The sequence below is a fragment of the Saccopteryx leptura genome, chromosome 13, assembly GCF_036850995.1.
Source record: "Saccopteryx leptura isolate mSacLep1 chromosome 13, mSacLep1_pri_phased_curated, whole genome shotgun sequence".
NCBI lineage: Eukaryota > Metazoa > Chordata > Mammalia > Chiroptera > Emballonuridae > Saccopteryx > Saccopteryx leptura.
The window spans coordinates 33,715,900-33,742,648 of NC_089515.1; the positions used below are offsets into that span (position 1 = coordinate 33,715,900).

General features: G+C 49.4%; 1 protein-coding gene across 1 annotated transcript; it reads right to left on the reverse strand.

Annotated features, from left to right (window-relative positions):
- Positions 1 to 99: 99 nt before the first annotated feature.
- Positions 100 to 25,874, reverse strand: FFAR4 (free fatty acid receptor 4). Its single transcript, XM_066355322.1, has 3 exons — positions 25,157 to 25,874; positions 12,987 to 13,115; positions 100 to 2,351 (listed from the first exon to the last, which is right to left on the reverse strand). The coding sequence occupies exons 1-3, from the start codon at positions 25,721 to 25,723 to the stop codon at positions 1,962 to 1,964; spliced, it is 1,086 nt and encodes a 361-aa protein (XP_066211419.1). The 5' UTR covers positions 25,724 to 25,874; the 3' UTR covers positions 100 to 1,961.
- Positions 25,875 to 26,749: the final 875 nt, after the last annotated feature.

Below are 26,749 nucleotides of genomic sequence, written 5' to 3' on the forward strand. Positions count from 1 at the left end.
GCAGGTGGCTGGGTAGGGATACACTTTTATACCCTGGGAGGTGTTTTTCTCTCTCTGGTTCTTTATGACCTTTGGCCTAGTATAGTACCTAATCTCCATTAACGACCAGGGCTTCTCCCAACTTCCTGAAAAAGGGTGTTCCCTATTAACCCAGGAAGGCCTTAACTGCCCACCTGGAGGAGGCACCCAGGCTAAACCAGCTGGTGAGTGAGTGGAGGCTAGAGCAGGCCAGTGAGCCCAAAGCCCCGGTCAGCCTTGGACCCGTGAAGGGGGCAGGATGGCTGGCTCACCCAGCTGCTTTTGAGAGGCACGAGTCTGGGTCAGCTCTAGTGAATGCCCCTCCCCCCACCCCCACCCCCACTGCCCCAGTCCTTCACTGACTCTAGCACTTAATTCCTTTCTTATTTCAGATATGGCCAAAATGTTGAAGGAGGGGAGGGCTTGGGCTCCCCTGAGGGCATTGGAACATGAGGTCTGGAGGAAGCTCACAGCTCCCTTACCTGGACCTGGAGCATGCGGGAAAGGCACGGTGGGCGGGGGTGAACCCCAAGGTCCTACACCACCAGCAGTACTTGTGAGCATTACTGTATGATGGCATGCAGAGCCATTTGCCTCAGTTTCCCAGGAGCTCCCAGGAACCTCAACTTGAAAAGGAATTGGGCTTTGGTACCAGAGTCTTTAAGTCAAAATCCAGTCAGATATATATTAGCTGTGTGATTTGAGCTGATTGCATGGCTACACTGAGCCTCACTCTTCTCTTGTGAAAAACGGGGAAACAGTATCTGCCTGTTAGGATTTAAGAGACCACATAGGAGCTGTGCAGACACAAGTGATGCCCAGAGGTGGGGAAGGACCCTCTTACTCTGAGCGGAGATCTCTGCCTGGTGCTGGCATACCAAGGACCTATGGGGGCTCCTGGGTCCTCCACCCCAATGTGCTTGGTCTCCCACCAAGGCAGGAAACAGGTGACCATGTATGGGAAAGCCCTACCTGTCATCATACAGAACAGGTAGGTTCCTCAGCTTCGGTGTGACAACCCCAGAGACCCATAGATAGCCATACATCAGGCGACAAAAAATGATCAAGCCTGGGCTTGGAAAGCCAAGAGTTATTTGAGGCTATGTAACTGAAATCTCAGGGAGATTCGTGTGGAGAGTAGGTAACTGGATGCAGGCATGTGGAGTGTGGGCCTGAAGGTACAACGCTGAATCATCAGATTATGTTTACAGGCCTGTGGTTCTATGAAATATCCAACCAGTGTGAGGCTACAAATCTAGAAGTCACCCTCGAAGCCTCTCTTTTCCTCATATTCTACATCTTGTCCATCGATAAAGCGTGTTTGCTCCACCTTCTCAAAGTATGTCCAAAGATCGTTTCTCACACCCCCCCCCCCCCAAATATTGGAGTCATCTTATCTTCTCTGATTTCATGACACATTTTCTAAGGGAGTTCATGGCATTTCTTACAAATGATAAAAAAAAAAAGAAGTCACCTTTAATTGGTCCTGAGAAATTCCTCACGCATTATTGACATTAATAAACGACAGAGAGGCCTCGCAAGTCTAGACTAGAGTCTACCTAGAGTGGCCCTGACCCTTCAAAGAAATCCGAGTTCTGGACCAGTTCCAAGAGTTGCTTCAGAAACCAGAAGGGTGTGGCTTTATATGTAAGAGATGTGATTGTTGAACAGTTATAAATAAAAATTTATTAAATTCAATCATTACAAACACACTGAAAAAGTTCATATTTAAAGAAATCCAAAACAAAATCCTTTTTTAAAGGATAAAATTCTTATACTGACTGATCACCCCTTTTAATTTACTGATGCCATAAATGTATTTGCATAGGTCACATTTTCTGAAAGCAGGGTACTCTGGTGTGACAGTCCTGGAAACGAACTCCTTTGAAAACACACTTTGGCTTGCCAGGGAGTGACAAACTCGGCCTCTAGAGCAAAATCAATTAGCTGGAGATAATAGACAGGTCATTTCTCCTGAGAGACGTGTCTGTAAACATGGCTCCCTTCTCTGGGAAGAAGATGCCGCGAAAAATTTTCCTCCATTCATTCCTAAACAGTGACATGTTGTAGAGAATGGGGTTGAGAGCCGAGTTGGCGAAGGTAAAGGCCACCACCCAAAAGAAGAGGGACGGCCAGATGACCAGGTCGCGCTTGAAATTCTGGACCAGGATGAGGAGGATGGTGATGATGATGGGGCTCCACATGATGAAGAAGGAGATCATGAGCAGGAAGAGCGTGCGGAAGAGCCGGAAGTCCTGCTGCGACACGCGGATCTGGTGGCTCTCCGAGTACGCCAGGCTCACCGTCAGCCTCCTCCGGGACGCCTTGGTGATCTGCAGGGACACAGAACAGCCGCAGCCACAGTTTACCGCAGGGCGTCAGGGAGTTGTTGTTTTTTTAATTTAAAAAAAAATTTTTTTTTATTTATTCATTTTAAAGGAGAGAGAAGGGAGAGAGAGAGACAGAGAGTGAAGGTGGGGAGGAGCTGGAAGCATCAACTCCCATATGTGCCTTGACCAGGCAAGTCCAGGGTTTCGAACCGGCGACCTCAGCATTTCCAGGTCAGCGCTTTATCCACTGTGCCACCACAGGTCAGGCGAGTCAGGGAGTTTTGATTCAGGAGGAGCACAGCACTCCAGGTTGGAATCTGCTGCCTCCGCTGCACTGGGACTATTTTGTGCAGGGAGAGCCCCCTTTTTAAAGGTTTGTCCCCCCCCTTAGGTGTGCTGAAGAAATGGGGTGGCAGGGAATCATCCACCTCGTAAACGGAGTTGATGAGGGGACACGAAAGGCCTGAATTGGGTAGTGTTGGAAGAGACAGGAGAACAGGAGCACATTGCTTTGGGCTAAATGGGTCCTTCCCCCAAATTCCTACGTTAAAACCTAACCCCCAAGGTGATGCTAGTAGGAGGGGGGGGCCTTTGGGACATGATTAGATTATAGAGAGGGAACCCTCCTGAGTGGGGTTAGTGCCTTTGAGAAAGAAACAAAAGGCTTAAAAAAAATACAAATTGGCAGTTACAGAATAGTCATGGGAATGTAGTCAATGATATTGTAATAATTATGTACGGTGCCAGGTGGGTACTAGACATCGGAGGGATCACTTTGTAACTTACATAAATGTCTAACCACTATGCTGTACATGTAAAAAACTAATATAATATTGTATATCAACTGTAATTTTTCAAATTTAAATTAAATATGAAAAGAGGCCTGAGAGAGCTCCCTGGGCACTTCCGCCCTGTGAGGACACGGTGAGAGGTCAGTAGCCTGCAACCTGGAAGAGGGCTCTCTCCACGATCCCACGTGCTGGCGCCCTGACCTGGGACTTTCGGCCTCCAGAACATTTCTATTGTTCATAAGCCACCAGTCTGTGACATTTTGTTATGGTAGTCCAAAGAGACTGAGACCCACATCTTCCCTGTTGTCCTTTTTTCGGAAAAAGCTAAGTATTGACTGTATAAAAACAAGATGTGCTGGCCCTGGCCGGTTGGCTCAGCGGTAGAGCATCGGCCTGGCGTGCGGGGCACCCGGGTTCGATTCCCGGCCAGGGCACACAGGAGAAGCGCCCATTTGCTTCTCCACCCCCCACCCTCCTTCCTCTCTGTCTCTCTCTTCCCCTCCCGCAGCCAAGGCTCCATTGGAGCAAAGATGGCCCGGGCGCTGGGGATGGCTCCTTGGCCTCTGCCCCAGACGCTAGAGTGGCTCTGGTCGCGGCAGAGCAACGCCCCGGAGGGGCAGAGCATCGCCCCCTGGTGGGCAGAGCTTCGCCCCTGGTGGGCGTGCCGGGTGGATCCCGGTTGGGCACATGCGGGAGTCTGTCTGACTGTTTCTCCCCATTTCCAGCTTCAGAAAAAAAAATAATAAATAAAAAATAAATAAAAACAAGATTTGCTGAAGATGCAAACTTCAACAATACGCTACCCTAAGGAGTGTGGGCGGGGCCGAGGTCCCGCATCTGTCCCCCGCGCCTGCGTGCTGCTGCTGCTGCTGCTGTCCGAGGACCGCACGTTGAGTAGCGGGGCTGACGCCGCCCCTTCATTGTACAGGTGAAGAAATAGCGCCTGCAGGAGAGTTTAGCCGAACTACTTTGAAAATAGGAGCTTTGGAAGTGTTCGCTTCAAGTAAAAAAAAACCACCACAAAAGCTGAATCTGAGAGAGAGAAAGTGGCGCTGCCATCCAAGTGTGACTCCCAGGCGCAGGCTGATGGGCCTGCTGGGTGGGTCTGACCTCCCAGTGGCTGGAAAGAGCCCAGAGCTCAGGCGCGGGCTGCCTGGGGGTATATATACAGCATCCTGCCTTCCTGCGTAATTTTAATTGTCCTTTAAGCACAGTCAACAGGCAGAAGGCCTGCTGTCTCCTATCACTTGCTCAGCTTTGATGATACCCAGAGCACTGGGGCTTGTGATGGTGAATAGGGGAGGGGACAAATGGTGCACAGCTCGTCCAGGATGTGACGGGGCACTGCATGTGTTAGCCAGACATGTTTTGTTCCAGCCTGGCACCTCTGTTCCCAGGGAGATCAAATTCAGAATGTCTTGGCCAAATTCATGGTTCTCAATAACTCCCATTTGCTCAGTCTGGCCCTGTGTCCTTCGCTGTAACCACACAGGGGGTACCTACATGTCTGTAGACTTTAATGGTCACAGATCTCATTAGCTTAGGCCCATTTCCCAAAGATGCTCAGATCTCAAGAGGGGAAGTAATTTGAAAGCAATTAGCATCTTTTACAGTTCGGGCAAGTTTAACTCCAAGATCCCAATGGCTTAAAATAGTCTCCTTAGAATACTTCTCACTAGCTAATTAAAAGGATACCTGTTTGTTTTATGATTAAATGCAACTGCTTCCTTGCTCCTGCGCAGCAGGGTAGGTCCACCTCTTGGTGACAGAGACCAGGGCAACGGAGGCCCAGTGAGCAGAGCCCCTTCTCCCCCGACTCCGCAACAAGAACAGTGGGAATCAGGATCGCTGAGCCCTAGAAAGGGCTCCCTGTGTATAGGCACTGTGCTGTGCATTTTTTTTTTCTTTTTTTTGTATTTTTCTGAAGCTGGAAACGGGGAGAGACAGACAGACTCCCGCATGCGCCCGACCGGGATCCACCCGGCACGCCCACCAGGGGCGAGGCTCTGCCCACCAGGGGGCGACGCTCTGCCCCTCCGGGGCGTCGCTCTGTTGCGACGGGAGCCACTCTAGCGCCTGAGGCAGAGGCCACAGAGCCATCCCCAGCGCTCGGGCTATCTTTGCTCCAATGGAGCCTTGGCTGAGGGAGGGGAAGAGAGAGACAGAGAGGAAGGAGAGGGGGAGGGGTGGAGAAGCAGATGGGCGCTTCTCCTGTGTGCCCTGGCCGGGAATCGAATCCGGGACTTCTGCATGCCAGGCCGACGCTCTACCACTGAGCCAACTGGCCAGGGCCTGCTGTGCATTTTTTAAAAAAGAATAACTTGTCATATTTCATCTCTATAGTCACTGAATTTTTACTATTATTCTCACTTCAGAGATGAAGATATTGAATCTCAGGCAATTTGAGCTCCTTGTTGCAGGTTACTCCCCTGATGATACATGATCCAAGCCCTCACCTGTGCAAATCCAGCTTCGCTGAGCTAAAGAAGAGCCACGTCATCAAAGGCTCCAAAGGGCTGCCACCCTGTTCAGCCCTCCCCACTGCTGCCTGTTCTGCCAGGTGGGATGCTCTGGAGACACAACCTACCATCTCAGACTCACATGCCTGAGGTCACGGTGGCACAACCAAATCTGTAAGCTGCTGTATAGAAGCAAAGTTAGAATGTGTGTTCAGGTGAAAGCTGGTTAATCTGAGACTATTTTGGCCAACAAACCTGGGAGAGTAATAGCTGGGTAGGCTGGTAGGTGGGCAGGCTGCAAGGGAAATGCCACCACCTCTGTGTAGGACTGTCACTCGGTCCTAAGTGCAGCCTGGTGGGCACATAAGAAATGATTCCAGATGCAGCTTCAGCAGCTGTGCTGCCCACATTGCTCTGCCAAGGAAGAGGGAGTCCCTGGTAGAGTGTCTTATAATTTTTTTTATTTTTATTTTTTGTATTTTTCTGAAGCTGGAAACGGGGAGAGACAGACAGACTCCCGCATGTGCCCGACCAGGATCTACCCGGCACGCCCACCAGGGGCGAGGCTCTGCCCACCAGGGGGCGACGCACTGCCCCTCCGGGGCGTCGCTCTGCCGTGACCAGAGCCACTCTAGCACCTGGGGCAGAGGCCAAGGAGCCATCCCCAGCGCCCGGGCCATCTTTGCTCCAATGGAGCCTTGGCTGCGGGAGGGGAAGAGAGAGACAGAGAGGAAGGAGGGGGGGGGTGGAGAAGCAAATGGGCGCTTCTCCTATGTGCCCTGGCCGGGAATCGAACCCGGGTCCCCCGCACGCCAAGCCGATGCTCTACCGCTGAGCCAACCGGCCAGGACCGTGTCTTATAATTTTTATTAAGTGAATGATGTTGATGAAAGTTTATATTTATTGAGCATTTACATGCCAGGCCTGGTACATATCAATCACTTGGTCTATCTCTTTAAATTCTCCCAACAATTCTGTGACATATGTACTTTGAGGATCCCCATTTTACAGATGAGGAAACTGAGGCTCAAAGAGGTTAAACAACTTAGCCAACGGTACCCAGAAGTTGCAGAGCTGGGCTTCAAGCCTTGGCAGTCTGACTCCAGCCCATACTCTTAATCTTGAGCTAGTTCCTTTTTACCCTCTTCTATCTCTGTCGAGGAAAGCCTCTGCCCTGTCTATAACTCTAAGCCAGGGGTCCCCAAACTTTTTACACAGGGGGCCAGTTCACTGTCCCTCAGACCATTGGAGGGCCGGACTATAAAAAAAAAAACTATGAACAAATCCCTATGCATACTGCACATATCTTATTTTAAAGTAAAAAAAAACAAAACAAAACGGGAACAAATACAATATTTAAAATAAAGAACAAGTAAATTTAAATCAACAAACTGACCAGTATTTCAATGGGAACTATGCTCCTCTCACTGACCACCAATGAAAGAGGTGCCCCTTCTGGAAGTGCGGCGAGGGCCGGATAAATGGCCTCAGGGGGCCGCATGCGGCCTGCGGGGCCGTAGTTTGGGGACCCCTGCTCTAAGCTCTAATGCCAAAAATTCTGGGAAGGCTTCCTGGTTCATCTCTTGCTTGGCATCCTGCAGCGCTTTGTTTCAGGACGTTACATGGCACTCACTCGCCACATATACCGTGTGATAGATGTTGAAGCATCATTCTTACCTCCGCGCCTCCAGCTCCCTGGGTGCTGGGCAGCCTGTGGCTTCTGAGCCTGACAATGACTGTGAGCGGGCAGACAGAACGGGCTGACTCATGGGCCAAGTGGATAAGTGGTTGGGTCTTTTTTTAGCACTGACTGCTGCTACCATTTCCTTCCGTCCACAGTTCCCACAACTTGCAGAGAATGAGAAGGAAAATGGGCCTAACTGTTACCCAGGGTTTTCAATGTCCCTGGCATTGAGCAGAATGCTTGGTGAGCTTTTTTAGATTAAACTGAATGCTCAATTAACTTTTGATGATGAACTTAAATCCTTAAAACAAGGCTACGGGGTAGGTTCTGTCATGATCCCCTTTGGAGGACAAGAGACAGAGGTGCTCAGAGGTGAAGAGACTTGAGCAAAGCCTCGCGGTCAGTGGGGGACGTGTCCCTCAAGGGGAGGCCCCTGAGTTCATCACCAGACACACTGCTGCGGGGAGAGGACAGTGCTTCGGGAATGTGGTCTACGGCCACCTGTATCAGGCACCTGGCACTTAAGCCTATGCACCTGCTTGGGCCCACATTTCAACACTGATTCTGTGGGCTGAGGGAGGCCCAGGAAGCCCCCCTTTCCATACACTCCCCAGGTGATTCTTGCTCACTCAGCTCTGAGAATTACTGATCTAGGACAACAGCCTTGACGTTTTCCCCAGACCTTTGAAGAGAATCACTTTCTAACTTGTTTGAGACTCACTGCCTTCCTCTGAAGCCCGTGAGGGAAAGTCTGCACCCCACGCCCGTGGCCACTCCGTGCCAGCAGACCATGGTTGCTGACGGGTGGGTGCAGGGAGAGGCCGCTCCCCACTGACACAGCTCAGGTCCCCGGGTGCTGGGGCTCCTTGGCAGCTGCTTGGTCAATCAGCAACCTCCTGATTAGAATCAGCAGACAAGGCCCTGGCCGGTTGGCTCAGCGGTGGAGCGTCGGCCTGGCATGCGGGGGACCCAGGTTCGATTCCCGGCCAGGGCACATAGGAGAAGCGCCCATTTGCTTCTCCACCCCCCTCTCCTTCCTCTCTGTCTCTCTCTTCCCCTCCCGCAGCCGGGGCTCCATTGGAGCAAAGATGGCCCGGGCACTGGGGATGGCTCCTTGGCCTCTGCCCCAGGCGCTAGAGTGGCTCTGGTCGAAGCAGAGCGACGCCCCGGAGGGGCAGAGCATCGCCCCCTGGTGGGCAGAGTGTCGCCCCTGGTGGGTGTGCCAGGTGGATCCGGGTCGGGCGCATGCAGGAGTCTGTCTGTCTCTCCCTGTTTCCAGCTTCAGAAAAACAAAAAAACAAAAAAAAACAAAAAAAACAAAAAAACAAACAAACAAACAAAAAAGAATCATCAGACAATATCCTCCGTCTTTCCGGAGGACCCACCTCCCTTTCCATCATCAGCAAACAGGCTGCAAAGCTGGGAAATGAGGGTCAGGCATGGACAAAGGGCTGGCGTGTTCACTACCTGACATCTGTTTTGCTGAAACAGGTTCTGTTCCTTGGTTAAGCTCTGAGATAGAAAAGCGTTTCCCAACTTTAAGCCACAGACTTACTCCCATGCAGTAAGTATTTATTGAGCCCCTACTAGGTGCTAAGCACTCTTATAGGTGCTGAATATACAGCAAGAAGCAAGGGAGCCCTGCCCACTTTGCACTTCCATTCTAGTGTGTAGTAGGGAATGGGGAGGAGGAACAAGAAACATAAACCGTCACAAAGGGTAGGAGCATCTCATCTTGCCATGGCAACGGTTGCTGGGTGACCTGGTAAACCAAGCCCCAACAGCATTGCCCGCCTGATCGAAGGTACTTGGGAGTGGCTGGGAGACTATTCCCCTGGGAACTGCTGATTGGAAAAGCCACTGAAGATGTATCTCATGGCTGAGTCATGAAGGAAAAGGAAACGGAGTAGGCAGAGGGTGGAGAATGCCACTGCCCTAAGCACCTGAAGTGGCCCTGGAGGAAAGGGCCCTGTCCCTGAGTGTGAATATCTTCAGAGGGAGAGAGGGGAACACCACGAGGGCCTGCCCAGACCCTTCATCCTCCTGGCAGCAACTTACCTACGTCCAAGTTACCAGGCTGCCAAACCCACAGGTGCAACGTGAGGACAAATGTTATAGCCCTCCTGGAAAATGGGCAACAGTTTTGCTAGTGAGTAGGAAATAATTTTTTTATAAGTCTTATATTTGTATTAATGTTGTGATTTGCTTTCCCACCCCAAATTTATTTATTGATTTTACAGAGATAAGAAGGGGGAGGGAGAGAGAGAGAGAGAGAGAGAGAGAGAGAGAGAGAGAGAGAGAACAATCTATTCCTGTATGTGCCCGGACCAGGAATTGAACCCACAACCTTAGAGTATTGGGATGACACTCAAACCAATCAAGCTATCCAGCTAGAGCTAATGTTGTGATTTTTAAAACATTATATCAGGACTCTCATTTTGTTATTATGTTAAACAATCCTCTGAGTCCCATTTAGCTCCAGAGAAAACAGAAGCCTATATTAGTTAAACGACTTGCCTAAAGTCACACAGTAATAAAGCTTGGACTAGAACCTGGGTCTTATGACTCTTCATCCAGTGACTTTCTCACTGCCCAGGAGGAGAAGGTATTGTGGACCCTTTCAGTGCCTTACTCATTCAATGAGTTTTTATTGAGTACTTACAATGGATAATCCAGGCCCCTGTTCTAAGCACAGGGCTATAACAGTAAACAAAGTCTCTGTCTTCATGGAGCTTGCTTTCTAATGGAAAGTACAGATGACATACAAATAAATATACATAAATGGAATATGACAGGGGTTGTAAGTGCTCTGAAGGGAAGTAAATAAAGAGAACTAAAGAATAATGGGGAGTCTCTCTAGGAAACAGCCTTTTGAATAGAGATGTAAATGAAGGAGAGGAATGCCCCACACCAGAGTTTTGGAAAGAGAGATCCAGTAAAAGAAATGGCAGGTGCAAAGGTCCCAAGGCAGCAGTGTGTTGGCCTGTGTGAGGAACAGCCACAAGGCCGACATGGACACAAGAGAGGGGGAAAGATGAGCTGAGACAGGCAAGCAGGGGCCAGATCCCATAGAGCCTTAAGGAGATGTCCTCTTATCCAATTTGTTGCTTTCCAGATACTTTGTATATAAACCCATGACCAGCCTTCAGTTCCTCTGCTGGCAGACCCCAGGACAGCTCCTGGATGAAACAGAGTATCTATCACGACTCACAGTTGTGAAATAGTGCCCTGAATAATGGGTCAAAGATATAATTTAGATCCTATCACTTTTTATACACCTCCCCCAACTCATCAGAGCTCTTGGGATCTTTCAGAATGTTTCCAGGTGGGCCCTTGCCTGAAAATAAAAGATGAAGGGGTGAAGGGCTGGATGGGAAACGTTTCCACAGAATGAGCCAGTCCTCCCTCAGCAGGCGGCTGAGAAGCCCGAGACATGAGTGGAAGCAGAAGACTAGCCTGCAGGCATCCCCAAACTACGGCCCTCGGGCCACATGTAGCCGCCTGAGGCCATTTATCCGGCCCCCTGCAGCACTTCCGGAAGGAGCACCTCTTTCATTGGTGGTCAGTGAGAGGAGCACTGTATGTGGCAGTCCTCCAACGGTCTGAGGGACAGTGAACTGGACCTCTGTGTAAAAAGTTTGGGGACTTCTTCTCCACTTCTAAGGAACTCTGGGGTCAGACTACCTTATACTGGGTTTAAATTCTGATACTGCTGCTTATGAGCTGTGTGACTTGGTTTCCTCATCTGTCATTCTTAGTAGGATTAAATGAGTTAGTTCCTAACACACTAGCAACACTACATAAATACTCGTTAAATAATTTTTTAAAAATAATTTTAAATTACTTCTATATTTCCACATCTTTGTACCCTCTATATTTCTCTTTCTTTCCCCCTCACTTGAATTCTCTTAACACAACGATGACAGCTGACACATAACACCGGCACAAGCCAGGTCCTACTGCAAGCACTTTACAGAATAAATCTTACCAGTACTGGCCTCATACCCTTGAAAATCTGAGATAAGGGAATCTTTTAAAGGAGGATCGGAAGTCAACTGGTGGTGGACAGTCTAGGGAACAACATGGGAAGGCCATCTCCCACAGGACCCAGGCATTAGCAGGCCAAGATGGAGGTTGGCCTGGCTTTGGGTTTTGAGCATCAAATATGGTGACATCCTCAGCTACAAAGAAAGGGCCATAAAAGTGGTCAGACAGCAAGCGGGACCTGCAGGGCCCTACTTCAATATCCTTGTTTGCCAGATGACCCATTACATGCTATAAAACCAAGATTTAACAACTGTAACCCTCTGAGAGAACTCAAAGGCTTTGCATCAAACCTTCACACATAAGCATGAACACACACGCTATCTGCCTGGGCCAGCAGCGCACATGGAAATGGGCTCTCTCTCGGGCAGGAAACAGGCCGGCAGGCCTTTCTCTTGACCCCGTACCTACCTGCTGCTCTGAAGGCAGAGACCATGTCCTGTTTCAGCCCACTTTTTTTTTTTTTTTTCTGAAGCTGGAAACAGGGAGAGACAGTCAGACAGACTCCCGCATGCGCCCGACCAGGATCCACCCGGCACACCCACCAGGGGCGACGCTCTGCCCACCAGGGGGTGATGCTCTGCCCCTCCGGGGTGTCGCTCTGTCGTGACCAGAGCCACTCTAGCGCCTGGGGCAGAGGCCAAGGAGCCATCCCCAGCGCCCGGGCCATCTTTGCTCCAATGGAGCCTTGGCTGCGGGAGGGGAAGAGAGAGACAGAGAGGAAGGAGGGGGGGAGGTGGAGAAGCAAATGGGCGCTTCTCCTATGTGCCCTGGCCGGGAATCGAACCAGGGTCCCCCGCATGCCAGGCCGACGCTCTACCGCTGAGCCAACCAGCCAGGGCCTCAGCCCACTTTTGAAAGGCACATTTCCGGGGATCAGGGGCAGAAAACAAAAGGTGACTGGTGGCAGCTTTGGGTAAGGTTCTGTTTCTGGGAGCTGCTTTGGGAGTGTGATCAGTTTGCAGCTGTGCGTGTATGCTAGGTGTGCTGTTCCATATGTATATGATACTTCAATAAAAAGTTTTACATATATATTCTCTATCACTTACATTGCTCTGTGTGATAGGGAAACAATGAACACAATCCAAAAGCTCATAAAATAAATTGTGTCACAGCCGTGTGACAGAAAACAATCAAGTCATTAAAAAGAATGAGGTGGAGACAAAGGAGCTGAAACGGGAAGATGTTATGATAGAGTGTTAAGTGAAAAAAGGAGGTTAAGAAATAGATACTATTATCTCAAATCTGAAAATAAAAGTTAGGTTGAACCATAACAAATAGTTGATACTTGATCATTTTATGTGGTTTATCACATATATAGCATAAAAGTATATATATATGTAAATTTATTTTAAAAAATAACCTGAAAAAACATACTATGAATTGTTAACAACGGAGATAGAGTAGATTTTTAGTTTCTGTGTTACACATTTTTATATTTCTTTAATTTTTTGTAATACACTTATATTTAGTGATTAGTGAAAAATAATACCAATCATAGAGGTATAACTCTTTTTGCAGGGGGGGGTAGAGCTGGGCAGGGAAGCAGAATTAGACTGGCATGAATATTAAGATAACTTCTGACCCAGAAATGCTAAGATTCCACCTGAAATACCCCAGAGCAGAGTGAAGGTCGGCTGTGGTCTGGAAGCAAACGTACCTGTAATATTTTGGAGTAACTGATCACAATGAGCAGTCCCGGCACCAAGAAGTTCAAAGTAACAAATGACACATCCCAGGAGATTTCTCCAGCAACGGTGGGCCAAACCAGTGTGCAAATCAGAATTTCCTAGTCACAAAAAGGAAAAGATCATTTAAATGCTGGCTGCTTATTTGGTCTTTAGCTCAGTCCCAGTTGGGGATCACCTGGCACTGTTACACTGTTGGGTTAGTCCAGTGGTTGGCAAACCGCGGCTCGTGAGCCACAGGCGGCTCTTTGGCCCTTTGAGTTTTTAGCAAAGGCAAGCTTAGAAGTACCTTAATTAAGTTAATAACAATGTTTAAGTTTAAAAAAATTTGGCTCTCCACTTTATGAATTTGACTCCAAAGGCAAGGGAAGTGAAGGCAAAGATAAATGAATGGGACTATATCAGACTAAGAAGGTTTTGCACAGCAAGAGAAACTGATAACAAAACAAACAACCAACTAAATGGGAGATGATATTTTCAAACAACAGCACAGATAAGGGCCTAATATCCAAAACATACAAAGAACTCATAAAACTCAACAACAAACAAACAATCCAATATAAAAATGGGAAGAGGACATGAATAGACACTTCTCCCAGGAAGAAATACAAATGGCCAACAGATATATGAAAAGATGCTCATCTTCATTAGCTATTAGAGAAATGCAAATCAAAACTACAATGAGATACCACCTCACACCTGTTAGATTAGCTATCATCAACAAGACAGGTAATAGCAAGTGTTGGAGAGGCTGTGGAGAAAAAGGAACCCTCATCCACTGTTGGTGAGAATGTAAAGTAGTACAACTATTATGGGAGAAAGTATGGTGGTTCCTCAAAAAATTAAGAATAGAGCTACCATATGACCCAGCAATCCCTCTACTGGGTATATACCCCCCAAACTCAAACACACTGGTACATAAAGACACATGGCAGCCCCATGTTCATCGCATCATTGTTCACAGTGGTCAAGATATGAAAACAACCAAAAAGCCCTTCAATAAAGGATTGGATAAAGAAGATGTGGTACATATATACTACGGAATACGTCTCAGCCACAAGAAATGATGACATTGGATCATTTACAACAACATGGATGGACATTGATAACATTATACCGAGTGAAATAAGTAAATCAGAAAAAACTAAGAACTGTATTATTCCATACATAGGTGGGACATAAAAATGAGACTCAGAAACATGGACAAGAGTGTGGTGGTTATGGGGGGGGGGGGGTGAGGAGGGAGGGGAGGGGCACAAAGAAAACCAGATAGAAGGTGACGGAAGACAATTTGACTTTGGGTGATGGGTATGCAACATAATCAAATGTCAAAATAACCTGGAGATGTTTTCTCTGAACCTATGTACCCTGATTGATCAATGTCACCCCATTAAAATTAATAATAAAGGAGAAAAATGTTTGGCTCTCAAAAGAAATTTCAAGTGTTGTACTGTTGATATTTGGCTCTGCTGACTAATGAGTTTGCCGACCACGGGGTTAGTCACACTATCACACAACAAACATGACAAGAAATCCCAGAATCCCTCCCAGTGCCCATACAACCCCACTTATAAACTATTTGCCTCTGGTTTAGGAATAACCTTAATTATTATTCCCATTCTCCCAGGGAGGCAACTGGGCCTCAGGGTCACAGGCTGGTAAGAGCTAGAGTCAGTGCCCAGGCATGACCCCAGGTCCAGTGCTTTTTCTACTTCGCTGGACTGAGCAGCAAAGAGCTTTTGTGCCTTCTTCTCTCAAGCCCTTCATTTTACAGGTGAAAAACTGACCCCTGAAGGGTTTCATGGGTCGGAAGTGGCATGCTACACACAAGCATATCTAAACAGGAGCCAGGTTTTTATGCAAGCACACTGTGTATGCTCAAGGCAACAGGGTCCCTGGTAAGGCACTCAGTGTTCATTTGGGGGATGTTCAAACATCTACACAGTGCCCCGCTGCATCAGAGAAGGGCGTGGCTTATTCCAAGACAATGCTGGTGCCCAGACTCAGGAGCTCTGTCCTCATGCACCTCTCCCGCAGAGGAACCCACAGCCTCGGGCCAAGGCGCAAACATACTATCAGCTCAAGAAGTAAAGAAGAGCCTGAAGGCCCTGGCCGGTTGGCTCAGTGGTAGAGCGTCGGCCTGGCGTGCAGGAGTCCTGGGTTCAATTCCCGGCCAGGGCACATAGGAGAAGCGCCCACCACCCCTCCCCATCTCCTTCCTCTCTGTCTCTCTTTTCCCCTCCCGCAGCCGAGGCTCCATTGGAGCAAAGATGGCCCAGGCGCTGGGGATGGCTCCTTGGCCTCTGCCCCATGCGCTAGAGTGGCTCTGGTCGCGACAGAGCGATGCCCCAGATGGGCAGAGCATCGCCCCCTGGTGGGCGTGCCAGGTGGATCCCGGTTGGGCGCATGCGGGAGTCTGTCTGACTGCCTCCCCGTTTCCAACTTCAGAAAAATACAAAAAATAAAAATAAGAGCCTGAAGGTTTGTGATCTTGCTGTGCTACCACTATGTTGTGATCAAGTCAAATATTTGGCACTAATACAAATTCCTAAACAGTGGGACTTTACTGAATAATTATTAAGAGAGATGCTGCAACAATTTCTTCTGATGAATAAATAGGTCAATAAGAGTCCTATCTATCTATCTGTCTGTCTGTCCGACCATCCATCCATCTATCCATCCCTCCTTCCAAACATAAATGACTTCTGTCTACTTGACTATGGGGACAAAATTATTTGGAAAACAAGCTGCCCTTCTAGACATGTAGACTTTTAAGAACCCATTTGTGTAAAAAGACCACATTACTGATTTTTGGTGAACAAGGGCTTCTTAACCAATGTCCAGGGGAAATATTATCATCCACAGCACCATTCATTCATTCAATATTTATTAAGTGATATACTAGCTAAAGGCAAAGAATTTCTACCATTTTCCAACATGTATAATTAGGTGGTCAAACTAAAAATACAGTCAAATAGTTCCTTCTCCTATTTAGTATTAACAAAGCCCTTGCCTGTGCCAGGCAACCATTTATATACATTATCTCATTGAGTGTTCACAGCAATCTTATTGAAGTGCATTACTATTATCTCCATTACACAGAAGAAGAAATTAAGGCTTAGAAACAACCTCCTAAAATAAGTCTATTACACGAAAGATGTCATCCTTTATAATCCTACAATATTTTCCCTAAAAACTTAAGACCTACCAAGAAGACTCTAAGGGCCCTGGCCGTTTGGCTCAGTGGTAGAGCGTCGGCCTGGTGTGCAGAAGTCCCAGGTTCGATTCCCGGCCAGGGCACATAGGAGAAGCGCCCATTTGCTTCTCCACCCCCACCCCCTCCTTCCTCTCTGTCTCTCTCTTCCCCTCCCGCAGCCGAGGCTCCATTGGAGCAAAGATGGCCTGGGCGCTGGGGATGGCTCCTTGGCCTCTGCCCCAGACACTAGAGTAGCTCTGGTCGCGACAGAGCGACGCCCCGGAGGGGCAGAGCATCTCCCCCTGGTGGGCAGAGCGTCGCCCCCTGGTGGGCGTGCCGGGTGGATCCCGGTCGGGCGCATGCAGGAGTCTGTCTGACTGTCTCTCCCCGTTTCCAGCTTCAGAAAAGTACAAAAAAAAAAAAAAAGAAGACTCTAAGGTTAGTCGAGCAGAGAAGAATTATTTAATTACACCTGCACCTTGAAAGGGTGGGGGGGGGGGCTGAGAATGTTGCTTCCTTTTCCTACTTTGTTTGAATGGCTCACAAATGCACTGGGCATTCCAAAAACTTGTTCCTCCATCCCCATCCCCACTGTCCACACCTGGTGGGAGAAAGTTTATTAGATCTTTCTACATTTTGGATACTGGAAAGAAACTTGTGCCTCTCAAGAATCTTCTGAATATTGGCAGCGGTGGCCACAGAGCTTTAGAGAATCCACGCAACCTTTGCTGGTACTCAGCCCCGCCACCATGGCCACCACGGGCCCCTCATCTTACTACACTGGTGGGCAGCGTGTGCCGACAGATAAACTGAAACACTAATCGGGAGAAACAGGTTCCAACCCTGAGTGTGACTCGATCTCTAACTCCTATGCTTGTATAGGAAGGGCAGAAAAACAGACGACCCCAGAACATTTCTTAAAACTCCCAAGAGGCCCCAAGTCTTTGCAAGAGGCTTCTCTAGAATGTTTGCCAAAATCTCCCCAGGCTTAACAAGATTTTGTGTGTATCTGTAATGACACTAGATGGCACTTTTAAGTTTCTTTCATTTTTCTAGCTTATTTGAGTTATCTAAATTTTCTATAATCTGTCTATATTAGTTTTATTAGAGTGAAAAAAATGGTTAGTAAAAGTTAATTCTTAAGAGAAGTGATGATCAAACATGAAACGTAGATGTCCCTGATAGCTAAGCAAAACTAACTGGCTATTTTTTCTTTGTCTTTCTTTTTTTTAGGTGAGAGGAAGGGAGATAGTGAGATAGACTCCCTCATGCCCACACCAGGATCTACCAGCAACCTGCTGTCTGGAGCTGATGCTTGAATCAGCTGCACTTGAGGCTGAAGCTTGGACCTCAGACCAACTGGACCAACCGAGCTATCCTCAGCGCCCGGGGCCACAGTCGAACTAATTGAGCCACTTGCTGCGGGAAGGGAAGAGAGAGAGAAGGGGGAGAGGGAGGTGGAGAGAAGCAGATGGTCATTTCTCCTGTGTGCCCTGACTGCGAATCAATCCTGGGATGTCCATATGCGGGCCACACGCTCTATCCACTAAGCCACCAGCCAGGGCCACCAGCTAGTTCTTCAACAAAGACGATGAACCTGACCCAGGAAGCCTCTAAGTTCCAGGTCTGATGAAAACACTCTTTCTCCTTTGATTTGTGGCACCCACTCCTGGCACAGAGCGTGAAAGTAAGCAAGATAAGAACTCTGCACAACACCCCACACAGAGGCTAAGAGTGGGGCTGGTCTGGGTTTTTTTTTAAATTTTATTTATTTATTCATTTTAGAGAGGATGGGGGGAGATAGAGAGAGAGAAAGGGAAGGAGCAGGAAGCATCAACTCCCATATGTGCCTTGACCAGGCAAGCCAGGGTTTTGAACCAGCAACCTCAGTGTTTCCAGGTTTACGCTTTATCCACTGCGCCACCACAGGTCAGGCGAGTGGGGCTGATCTGTATGGACTAAAAGGACTGATTTTTATGCTCTCTAGAAAGATTTACATGGCATCATTGATTAAATGCAGTGTTTATTCCCATTTAAAAATATTTTTTTAAAAAAAAAAACAAGCGCCAGGCCCACAGTCGGAGACCTAAGTGGCGTTGTAATTTTGTTTCTGTGGGAAAATCTATCTGAACTTGCTTTGATGCTAGGTGTTCTCTCCTAGGCCAGGGGTCCCCAAACTTTTTACACAGGGGGCCAGTTCACTGTCCCTCAGACCGTTGGAGGGCCGGACTATAAAAAAAAACTATGAACAAATCCCTATGCACACTGCACATATCTTATTTTAAAGTAAAAAAACAAAAACAAAATGGGAACAAATACAATATTGAAAATAAAGAATAAGTAAATTTAAATCAACAATCTGACCAGTATTTCAATGGGAACTATGCTCCTCTCACTGACCACCAATGAAAGAGGTGCCCCTTCTGGAAGTGCGGTGGGGGCCGGATAAATGGCCTCAGGGGGCCGCATGTGGCCCGCGGGCCATAGTTTGGGGACCCCTGTCCTAGGCTGTGGCTTACAGGAGTTCGGCAGGCAGTCAAATCTGGAAGGTGGGGACATGAGCATTATAATATTCTCTGCACATTTGAGATGTTTCCCAATTTTTTTTCTAAGTGAAAGGAGGGGAGATAATGGGACAGACTCCTGCATGCACCCCAGCCAGGATCCACACTGGCAACCCCTGTCTGGGGCTGAAGCTTGAGTACCAAGCTATTTTTAGCACCTGAGGCTGAAGTACTCGGACCAATTAAGCCACTGTCTGCGGGAGGGGAAGAGAGAAAGTAGGGGGAGAAGGAGGAGAGAGAAGCAGATGGTCACTTCTCCTGTGTGCCCTGACCGGGAATTGAACCCAGGAGGTCCATATGCTGGGCCAATGTTCTATCCACTGAGCCAACTGGCCAGGGCCTGTTTCCTGATTTAAAAAAGGAAATTTGGAAATTCAAAGTGCTAGGCCTGCTTTGTTACTGAGCTATGGAAGTAAAGCTGGCTGAGTCAACAGCCGCGTCCTATAATTCATTTGTTCGACCACTTTATGACCCAAGCCATGGTGGCTAAGCCACTGTGAGGCCACAGTGAGCATGAGGTTGGTCTTGGCCCTTAAGGAGGCTACAATGCAGTCATGAAGGGAGAGGCTCTAGGAAAACTCAGTGCTGAGCAGGGAGCCAGAAACATCCTGAGATCTACAGGATGGGGAAAGTGGAGTCACCTGGCAAGGCTGCACCCTGTGTCAGCTTGTCTGAAAGGGTGGGCTTCAGCCAGGGGAAGAGAAAGGTCTGACTCAGTGCCAGGACCAGAAGGGCTGAAGGCAAGAAGACATGGACGACATGGTTAAGTGTGGGTCAGGGTGACTTGCGTCCTTCCCCGCCCAACCTCCTCTCTTCCCTGGCACTCCCACTCATTTCCATTGGCTTCTTTTTTGCAGATGATGCTGAAATCTACTCTTTTCAGCCCAGTCTTCTCCTGAATCGCAGACCCACCCCAATGCCCCAGGACATCTCTGCAGGATGCCTCACAGGCACATCCCAGGCCCCGTGGGTTCCACCCCCTGCAGCCACTGGCTCGGGGTGGGGCTTGGAGCTGCCCTTCCGCAAGCTGCCAGACACCCGAGTATATACCAGCCTTCTGCCTCCTTCCTTCTCTCTCCCCACTCAGAGAGCCTTTCAGTTCTGCCTAAAATCTATCCGACCCACCCACATATCTCGTTCCCACTGGCCTATCTCTCCCTCAAGGGGTGTACCTGGCCCTTCTCCAGCTAGCCCCTGACAGCCCTTCTAGCATAATCTCTTGCGGACTGTGGGTTATTTGCTGGCCCTATAATGTTCTTTCAGTCCCCCACATCCTTGTCTGGCTAATTGCCTCTCCTCTTCTGCTAGATATCATTCTGTCCTAAGAAGACTCCCCTGTGGGTAGGGACACCTATGTACAAGCAGGGCTCGAATGCTGCCCCCCTCCACCACCACCACTGCTTGACTTGCATGCAATTTCCTGTCAGCTTCTCTAACAATTCTTCTGGAACAGCACTGGGGACCCCCTTGTAAATCATTCTTCCTGCCTCACCTCTTCAAACAAAAAATAGAAGACTTCAAGGTCTTTTTCAGGAACTGGGAATCCTACTTAGATAACTTCTCTCCTATCAGCTTCCCAATAGAAAAGGAAATATCAGTGCCAGAGATGGACTTGCTTTCTCTGTCTTAAAAGCATCCTCCAACATTAACAAAGGCAAGCAAGCAGTGTTTGTCTCCTCGGCCAACCCACACTCAGTAGAGACACGAAGGCTTTATTGGCCTGGTATTAAATCAGACCGTGTGTAGAGGCAGAGCGACCAAGGGCTCCTAAGGAAATGTAAACTCAGGAAAATGACACCAAGACGAACAGACTGACCCCAAGCTAAAATCCAGTTCTATCTTTTGCCTGCTCTGTTACTTTAGGCATTTCTTTCTTTCTTTCTTTCTTTCTTTCTTTTTTTTTGTATTTTTCTGAAGCTGGAAACGGGGAGAGACTGTCAGACAGACTCACGCATGCGCCCGACTGGGATCCACCCGGCACACCCACCAGGGGCCATGCTCTGCCCACCAGGGGGCGATGCTCTGCCCCTCCGGGGCGTCGCTCTGCCGAGACTAGAGCCACTCTAGCGCCTGGGGCAGAGGCCAAGGAGCCATCCCCAGCGCCCGGGCCATCTTTGCTCCAATGGAGCCTTGGCTGCGGGAGGGGAAGAGAGTGACAGAGAGGAAGGGGGGGCGGTGGAGAAGCAAATGGGCGCTTCTCCTATGTGCCCTGGCCGGGAATCGAACCCGGGTCCCCCACACGCCAGGCCGACGCTCTACCGCTGAGCCAACCGGCCAGGGCTAGGCATTTCTATGTCCAGGAAATAAACACAAGGACTCCTACTCATGGGACTGAATTGTGTCAGGGTCTGGGACCACCTGTGTACCTCCTTCAAGAGAATAGTGTCTTGGTCATGTGACTCATGGAGAAGGCAGGGGAGGAGTGCTCAGTAAATGTTTGTAGACTAAATGGACAGCATATCTCAGCCAGGGTGGACAGTCCTTCCCACCTGCCGGTGAGAGCCAGCACCCGGCCGGGGCCACAGCACACATAGGCAGGAATCCGCTGGAACAGGCTGAACTGACCTGGCTAAGATGTCTGAGTTACTAGGATGTGTCCACCCTCCTAAAATGGCAGTCTATTATTTTACAGCATTCAGAAGAATTATATTGTTTGAAGAATGTTTAAAATATTTATAACCAAAGATAAAGAAACTAATCATAGCTGGCAATTCTTGAATGCTTAACTGTGTCTGTGCCAGATGTTGGCCCATTTACTGAACATTAGTCCCCATGACAATCCTATAAAGTTAATATCTGTTATCATGCCCACTTTGCAAATGGAGAGAGAGGTACAGACAGGCAGGACCACTCGCTTCTCCCACACAGCTCCTAAATGGCAGAGATGGTCAGAACATTTGACTCCAAGTGCACACTCATAATACCAAATTATGCAGCATTTTCTGGAATATCTATTATTTCATCCTCCCTTCAGGGAAGTTTTAGAGAATCTAGTCACCCTGGACTGCTGGGCATCCACTGCCTAGATGGACAAAAGTGATTGTGTTTCTGATTTTGTGGGATTAGGGGGTGGGGAGTCCAGATAAGCAGAAAGCTCCCTGGCCAGCGCTCCTTCAGGGGAGAGAGCCAGCTTGTGCTCAGGGTTTGTTAGTTCATCCTCTCTGCCCACAGTTTGGGTAGGAAAATGTCCCCCATCCAAAACTTCCACATTTTGTGTCCAAGTGGGAGGGGGCAGGCCAAAAGTACAGCCAGGAAGTGAGGAGTCAAGGACTGAGACAACAAACCTTTACTAATTTTAATATGAGACTCAGTTCAGTCTAGACTAGATATTTCTCTGTCTCTTCTTTAATGCTCCCCCCCCCCCATTTCTCTTTCTTTTCAACTTGTTTTTTAAACCACTGAGCCTGTCTGTTCACCTGTAGAATGAGATGTTCCACGCATGCTCAGGTCACAGCCTTTGAGGATCCAGGGTTTTTTTCTGTTGGCTTACTGGCAGGTGTGTTTGTGTGTGTGTGGGGGGGGGCATAACACAAAGGGGAGAAGACAAAGATGATGGAGAGCTGGAAAGGACTGTGAAGTTTTCATTATAAGCTAGCTTTCCTCACCTCCACTAATTTCCAGGAACAGAGCTCCCGTAGCCAACTCACTGGCCCCCAATCTTCTGAGGTGCTGTGTGGGCCCATTCTCTCCCTGTGGCTTTGCCCAAATCCCTGTCCTATCACTCTGAAGACCAAGAGGAGTTTGTGTGCCTTGCTCTAGGGCAGGCATCCCCAAACTACGGCCTGCAGGCCGCATGCGGCCCCCTGAGGCCATTTATCCAGCCCCCCACCGCACTTCCGGAAGAGGCACCTCTTTCATTGGTGGTCAGTGAGAGGAGCACTGTATGTGGCGGCCCTCCAACGGTCTGAGGGACAGTGAACTGGCCCCTTGTGTAAAAAGTTTGGGGACCCCTGCTCTAGGGGGACAAAGGGAAAGCCACCAAAACACTGATCCCCATAGAAGCACCTTGCAATACAACTCTGGTCATTCCGGAATTGGAATGCAGAGGGCTTGGACCACATACAGATGCCCCGCCAGTAAATACAAAGTAGAAAGACACAGAAGTTCCCCCATCTGTATGAAGACCTCGCTCAAACTACTGTCAATGTCCATGTTGGCAAGCAGTTTTAGTCTGGGCTTTTGGCCTGGAGGTGACAATAGCCTTATTTATTTATTTATTTTTAGCATTATTTGACAGGAAAGTAAGACTGTACCTACAACAATTGTGAAAAAGAGAGGCACAAGATACACATCTGGAAACAAGATACTCTTAAGATACATTTTATTTGATCCTTAATTTCTAAATGCCATTTTTTTTCTGTAAGAAAAAAAAAGGGGGGAGGAATTCTTCCAAGTTCTATGAAAAATACAGAAATGCTGTAACTCAGGGACAGAATAACTTTTTGAAACATCAGAAGACTGATGGTGGAAGGCCAGCTCCAAGTTGATCCAGTTGCTTTGGAGTGAGGGACAAGTGGTCTGGGATGAGGCCGGATCCTCCACTTGTTTGAGAGCATCTATGTGACTCACCTTGAGTCTTAGGTATCTGGGCAGGAGAGGACAAGCCTGTCCACTAAGCTAGGGTCCTTGCTGTCCCCACGCCAATGTCACTCACACACCAAGTCAGCTAATCCCAGCTTTCAGACCCCACCTCCACCGTACACTTAAAAGAAACATGCCACAGGCTTACGTATTCTTTGATCAAGCACCACAGGCCTGAGACACTTCCTACTTGTTAGCCACAAAACAAAACAAACAGGCAAAACCCCCACAATGCATTCCACACAAGAAATAAATATTAGGAAAGAGACCTTTAGGATTGATTTGAGTTAAAAAGGAAAAAGACATTGCTTACATTGGATGCAGACTTCACCCCCAATAAAAGGCCTGTGTGACAGACTGATCAGGGGTGACCCCCAAGAAGCCCACCGCTGTGTCCAGGCTCCTTCTTTCAGGTGACTTCTCCTCCAGCCCTCACTCTCCCTCCCCCGCTGTCTTCCTACCTTCCCACCCACTCTGGCCACTGCTGCACACAGCGCTCTTGGGGACTGTGGTTTGTGTCAGGCTGGCTCAGAGCGCCCCACACTCTCTCTTAGGTCTTAGGGCCAGAGTTGAGCGCGGTGCCCAGAATAAAGCCGAGCGACCTCTGTAGGAAAAGGGGTGGGGGTTGGGATGGGGGAGCAGTCCTTTGGGAAGGCTGAGTCTGGAGTGAGGACTCACACCTTCCTTTCCATAAGGTGCAGACCCAAGTCCTTTCCCTGCCCCTCTCAGAAAGGTGCGAAAGGACTCAGACCTGGGGGATGAGAGACAGAACCGCGGGTCACTGTCCTCCACCCTGCCCTCCACCCCGCCCGAGCCAGGGCCCGTGTCGCGGAGTGAATCACCGCTCGCCAACCCGGCAGCGGCGCCGTAACTAGCAACGCAAACAGACTCACGCTCGCGATTCTGGAACGCGGACTAGGGTGGACCCGAACTAATGTCACAAGCTGTTCGCAGAACCCTTTCTGGATCGTGGACCGTTCCCCCACTCCATGATCCCAACGACAACCGGGAGGCGTGATGCTCAGAACGAAGCTCACCCGCCCAGCCTCTGGAGTCTGCGGACACTTCGGGTGTCCAGGGTATTCGGAAGCCACCCGTCACCCAAGATTCCCAGGGTCGTCAGATCGACCCTGTGGACCAGTCTAATCCTTCCGTCTTCCGCTTGGAAAAACTGAGGCTCCAGGAGGGGGAATCACAACCCCTCTGGAGGCAGCATTGGGTTTGGGGATCCTTAAATCTCTAATCCGCTCTCTCTCCCGCCCGTCCACACGCACCTGCCCTCGGGGGCTCAGAGCAGGACCCGCGCGCAGCCCGCACGGAATCCGCAGAGCGCGAGCTCAGCGCCTCGGGCGCTAAGGGTGAGATACCTCGAGCAAGTTACTCTCCTGCCTCGGCTTCCTCGGCTTTAAAGTGGGTGTGATAAGAGTACTGTCGCACCCGGCGAGGAAGCAGACTTTAAAATAATGTGAGTAGCCACTCCGAATCCCCGAAGTTCCGTCTGGCTGGCTGTTAAGCAGCCCGTTATTTCATCAACTCTGCAATAGAGTCAGTGCAATTGACAGACATTTTTGGGGACTCCACTTATATACAGTTTTGGTGGGCGTTTACGGGACCCACATGGCAGCGTTTTAGCGAAATTTAAGAGATAAAACTTCACAGAGCCAGGCACAGCGTCTAGACGAAACAGTTTAGTTAAGTGCAACAAATGGCCTATGATTGTTGCTGTTAACCTTCCTCCCCGGTTCCCGTTCCCGTCGGGTCCCCGCCGGCCAGCCCCCCGGGCCAGACGCACCGCGCTCACCTGGTCGGAGCCGGGAAGCCGCTGCGAGACGACGAGGAAGAAGACGCAGAGGGGCAGCGCGGCGAGCGCCGAGTAGCCCCAGATGAGGGCGAGCAGCGCCGCCCGCGCCCTCGGCCCCGGGCCCCGCACGCCGCGCTGCAGGCGCACGATGCACACCATGCGCTCCAAGCTGACGGCAGCCAGCGTGAGGATGGTGACGCTGCCGCTCAGGCTCATCACGTAGAAGAGCAGATGGCAGACGACCGGGCCCAGCACCCAGGCCTCCGTCCAGCGCACGGCCAGCACGAGCGGGATGGCACTGGTGAAGAGCAGGTCCGCGCAGAAGAGGTTGAGCACCAGGCAGGCGGTGGTGCCGCGGCGCCGTCGGCGCGCCACCAGCACCAAAGCACCCACGTTGCCCAGCAGCGACACCACAAAGATGAGCGACAACACGACGGTCTCCACGACGCTCAGCGCCAGCCGGTGGTCGCCCTTGACTTCAGAGAAGAAGGGGAAGAAGGTGCGGTTGGCCTGCTCCGGGCTGCGCCGGGGCCCAGTGCCCGCCGCCTGTGCGCAATTAAGGGACATGCCCGGCGCCCGGCGGCCCGCAGCTGTCTGCGAGCGCGCTCATCTGGGAGGTGACTGAGCGCCAAGGCAGAGAAAGAGGGAGGGAAGCTGTTGCGACAGCTCCCCTCTGACCCCCTCCGCCCTGAGGAGCGCCGGCGCTGGGCGTAGTGAGCTGAGCCCTGGGCGCGCGGGAACGAGGAAGTGCCAGGCGACAGCGGCTGGAAACACCCCTCCCGGAGGGAGGCGGTGGCCTAGGCAAAGATTTCACGCCCACCGGCAACTTGAGGAGAGCCCGAGGGTCCGAGAAACCCCACCACTTGAACCCTCAGAACCCCTGAGGGGGCCTCTCCAGCCTCTTTCACCCTCCAGGGGCACCCATATGCTTTTCACCCACCGATTTAGCTACAATTCATGGAGGAGTGTCAGAGCTGGACTTTGGAGATCATTTTGACCTGTGATGTTCAGGCTTCACCATAGAAGCCCCGAATCTGAGAGTAAATCCCCAAAACACCTTGCAATGGACCCAGATTTTTTTGAGGGGCTGATGGAGGAGAATCTTTTATCATTGCTTAGTAACATGTGACTTTGGGGGAGTTGTTTCATCTCTCTCTGTCCTAGTTTTTTTAAACCTATAAAATGGAATAATAAGACATCTCTTGCGGGGTAATTATGAAGATCAGATAACTGCTTACAAAAATTAGGGGATATTTTATAGCTTCATATTCATTTTGAAATATCCCCCTAAATTTTGTGAGCAGTATATATTAACACAACACTTGACACAGTAATTGCCCATGAAGTGTCATCAATTATTAGTTTCTATAATTAAAATGCATGTAAATCTTGTATCCTGAGCAATGATATAAAATGCCTTTAAGTAAAAAGAGTAATCTTGAATCAACTTGGCACCCAGGAAGACAGGTTTCCGGGTGCACACAGGCTGTGAATGTGTCTCAGGGACTCAGTCTGACAATCAATGAGCAATCAAACCCCCTTAGAGATGAGAAGACTGAGCATAGCCAGAGTGATTTGTCCAAGGAGGCCCCG

Bases quoted from the DNA above. Each gene is read 5' to 3' on its own strand.
- FFAR4 (XM_066355322.1), bottom strand. From the start codon at position 25,723: ATGTCCCTTAATTGCGCACAGGCGGCGGGCACTGGGCCCCGGCGCAGC. The intron at 13,116-25,156 runs GTGAGCGCGGTG...TTTTGTGACTAG, and splicing joins GGCTTCCCGGCTCCGACCAG to GAAATTCTGATTTGCACACT. The intron at 2,352-12,986 runs GTACGTTTGCTT...GTGTCCCTGCAG, and splicing joins GTTACTCCAAAATATTACAG to ATCACCAAGGCGTCCCGGAG.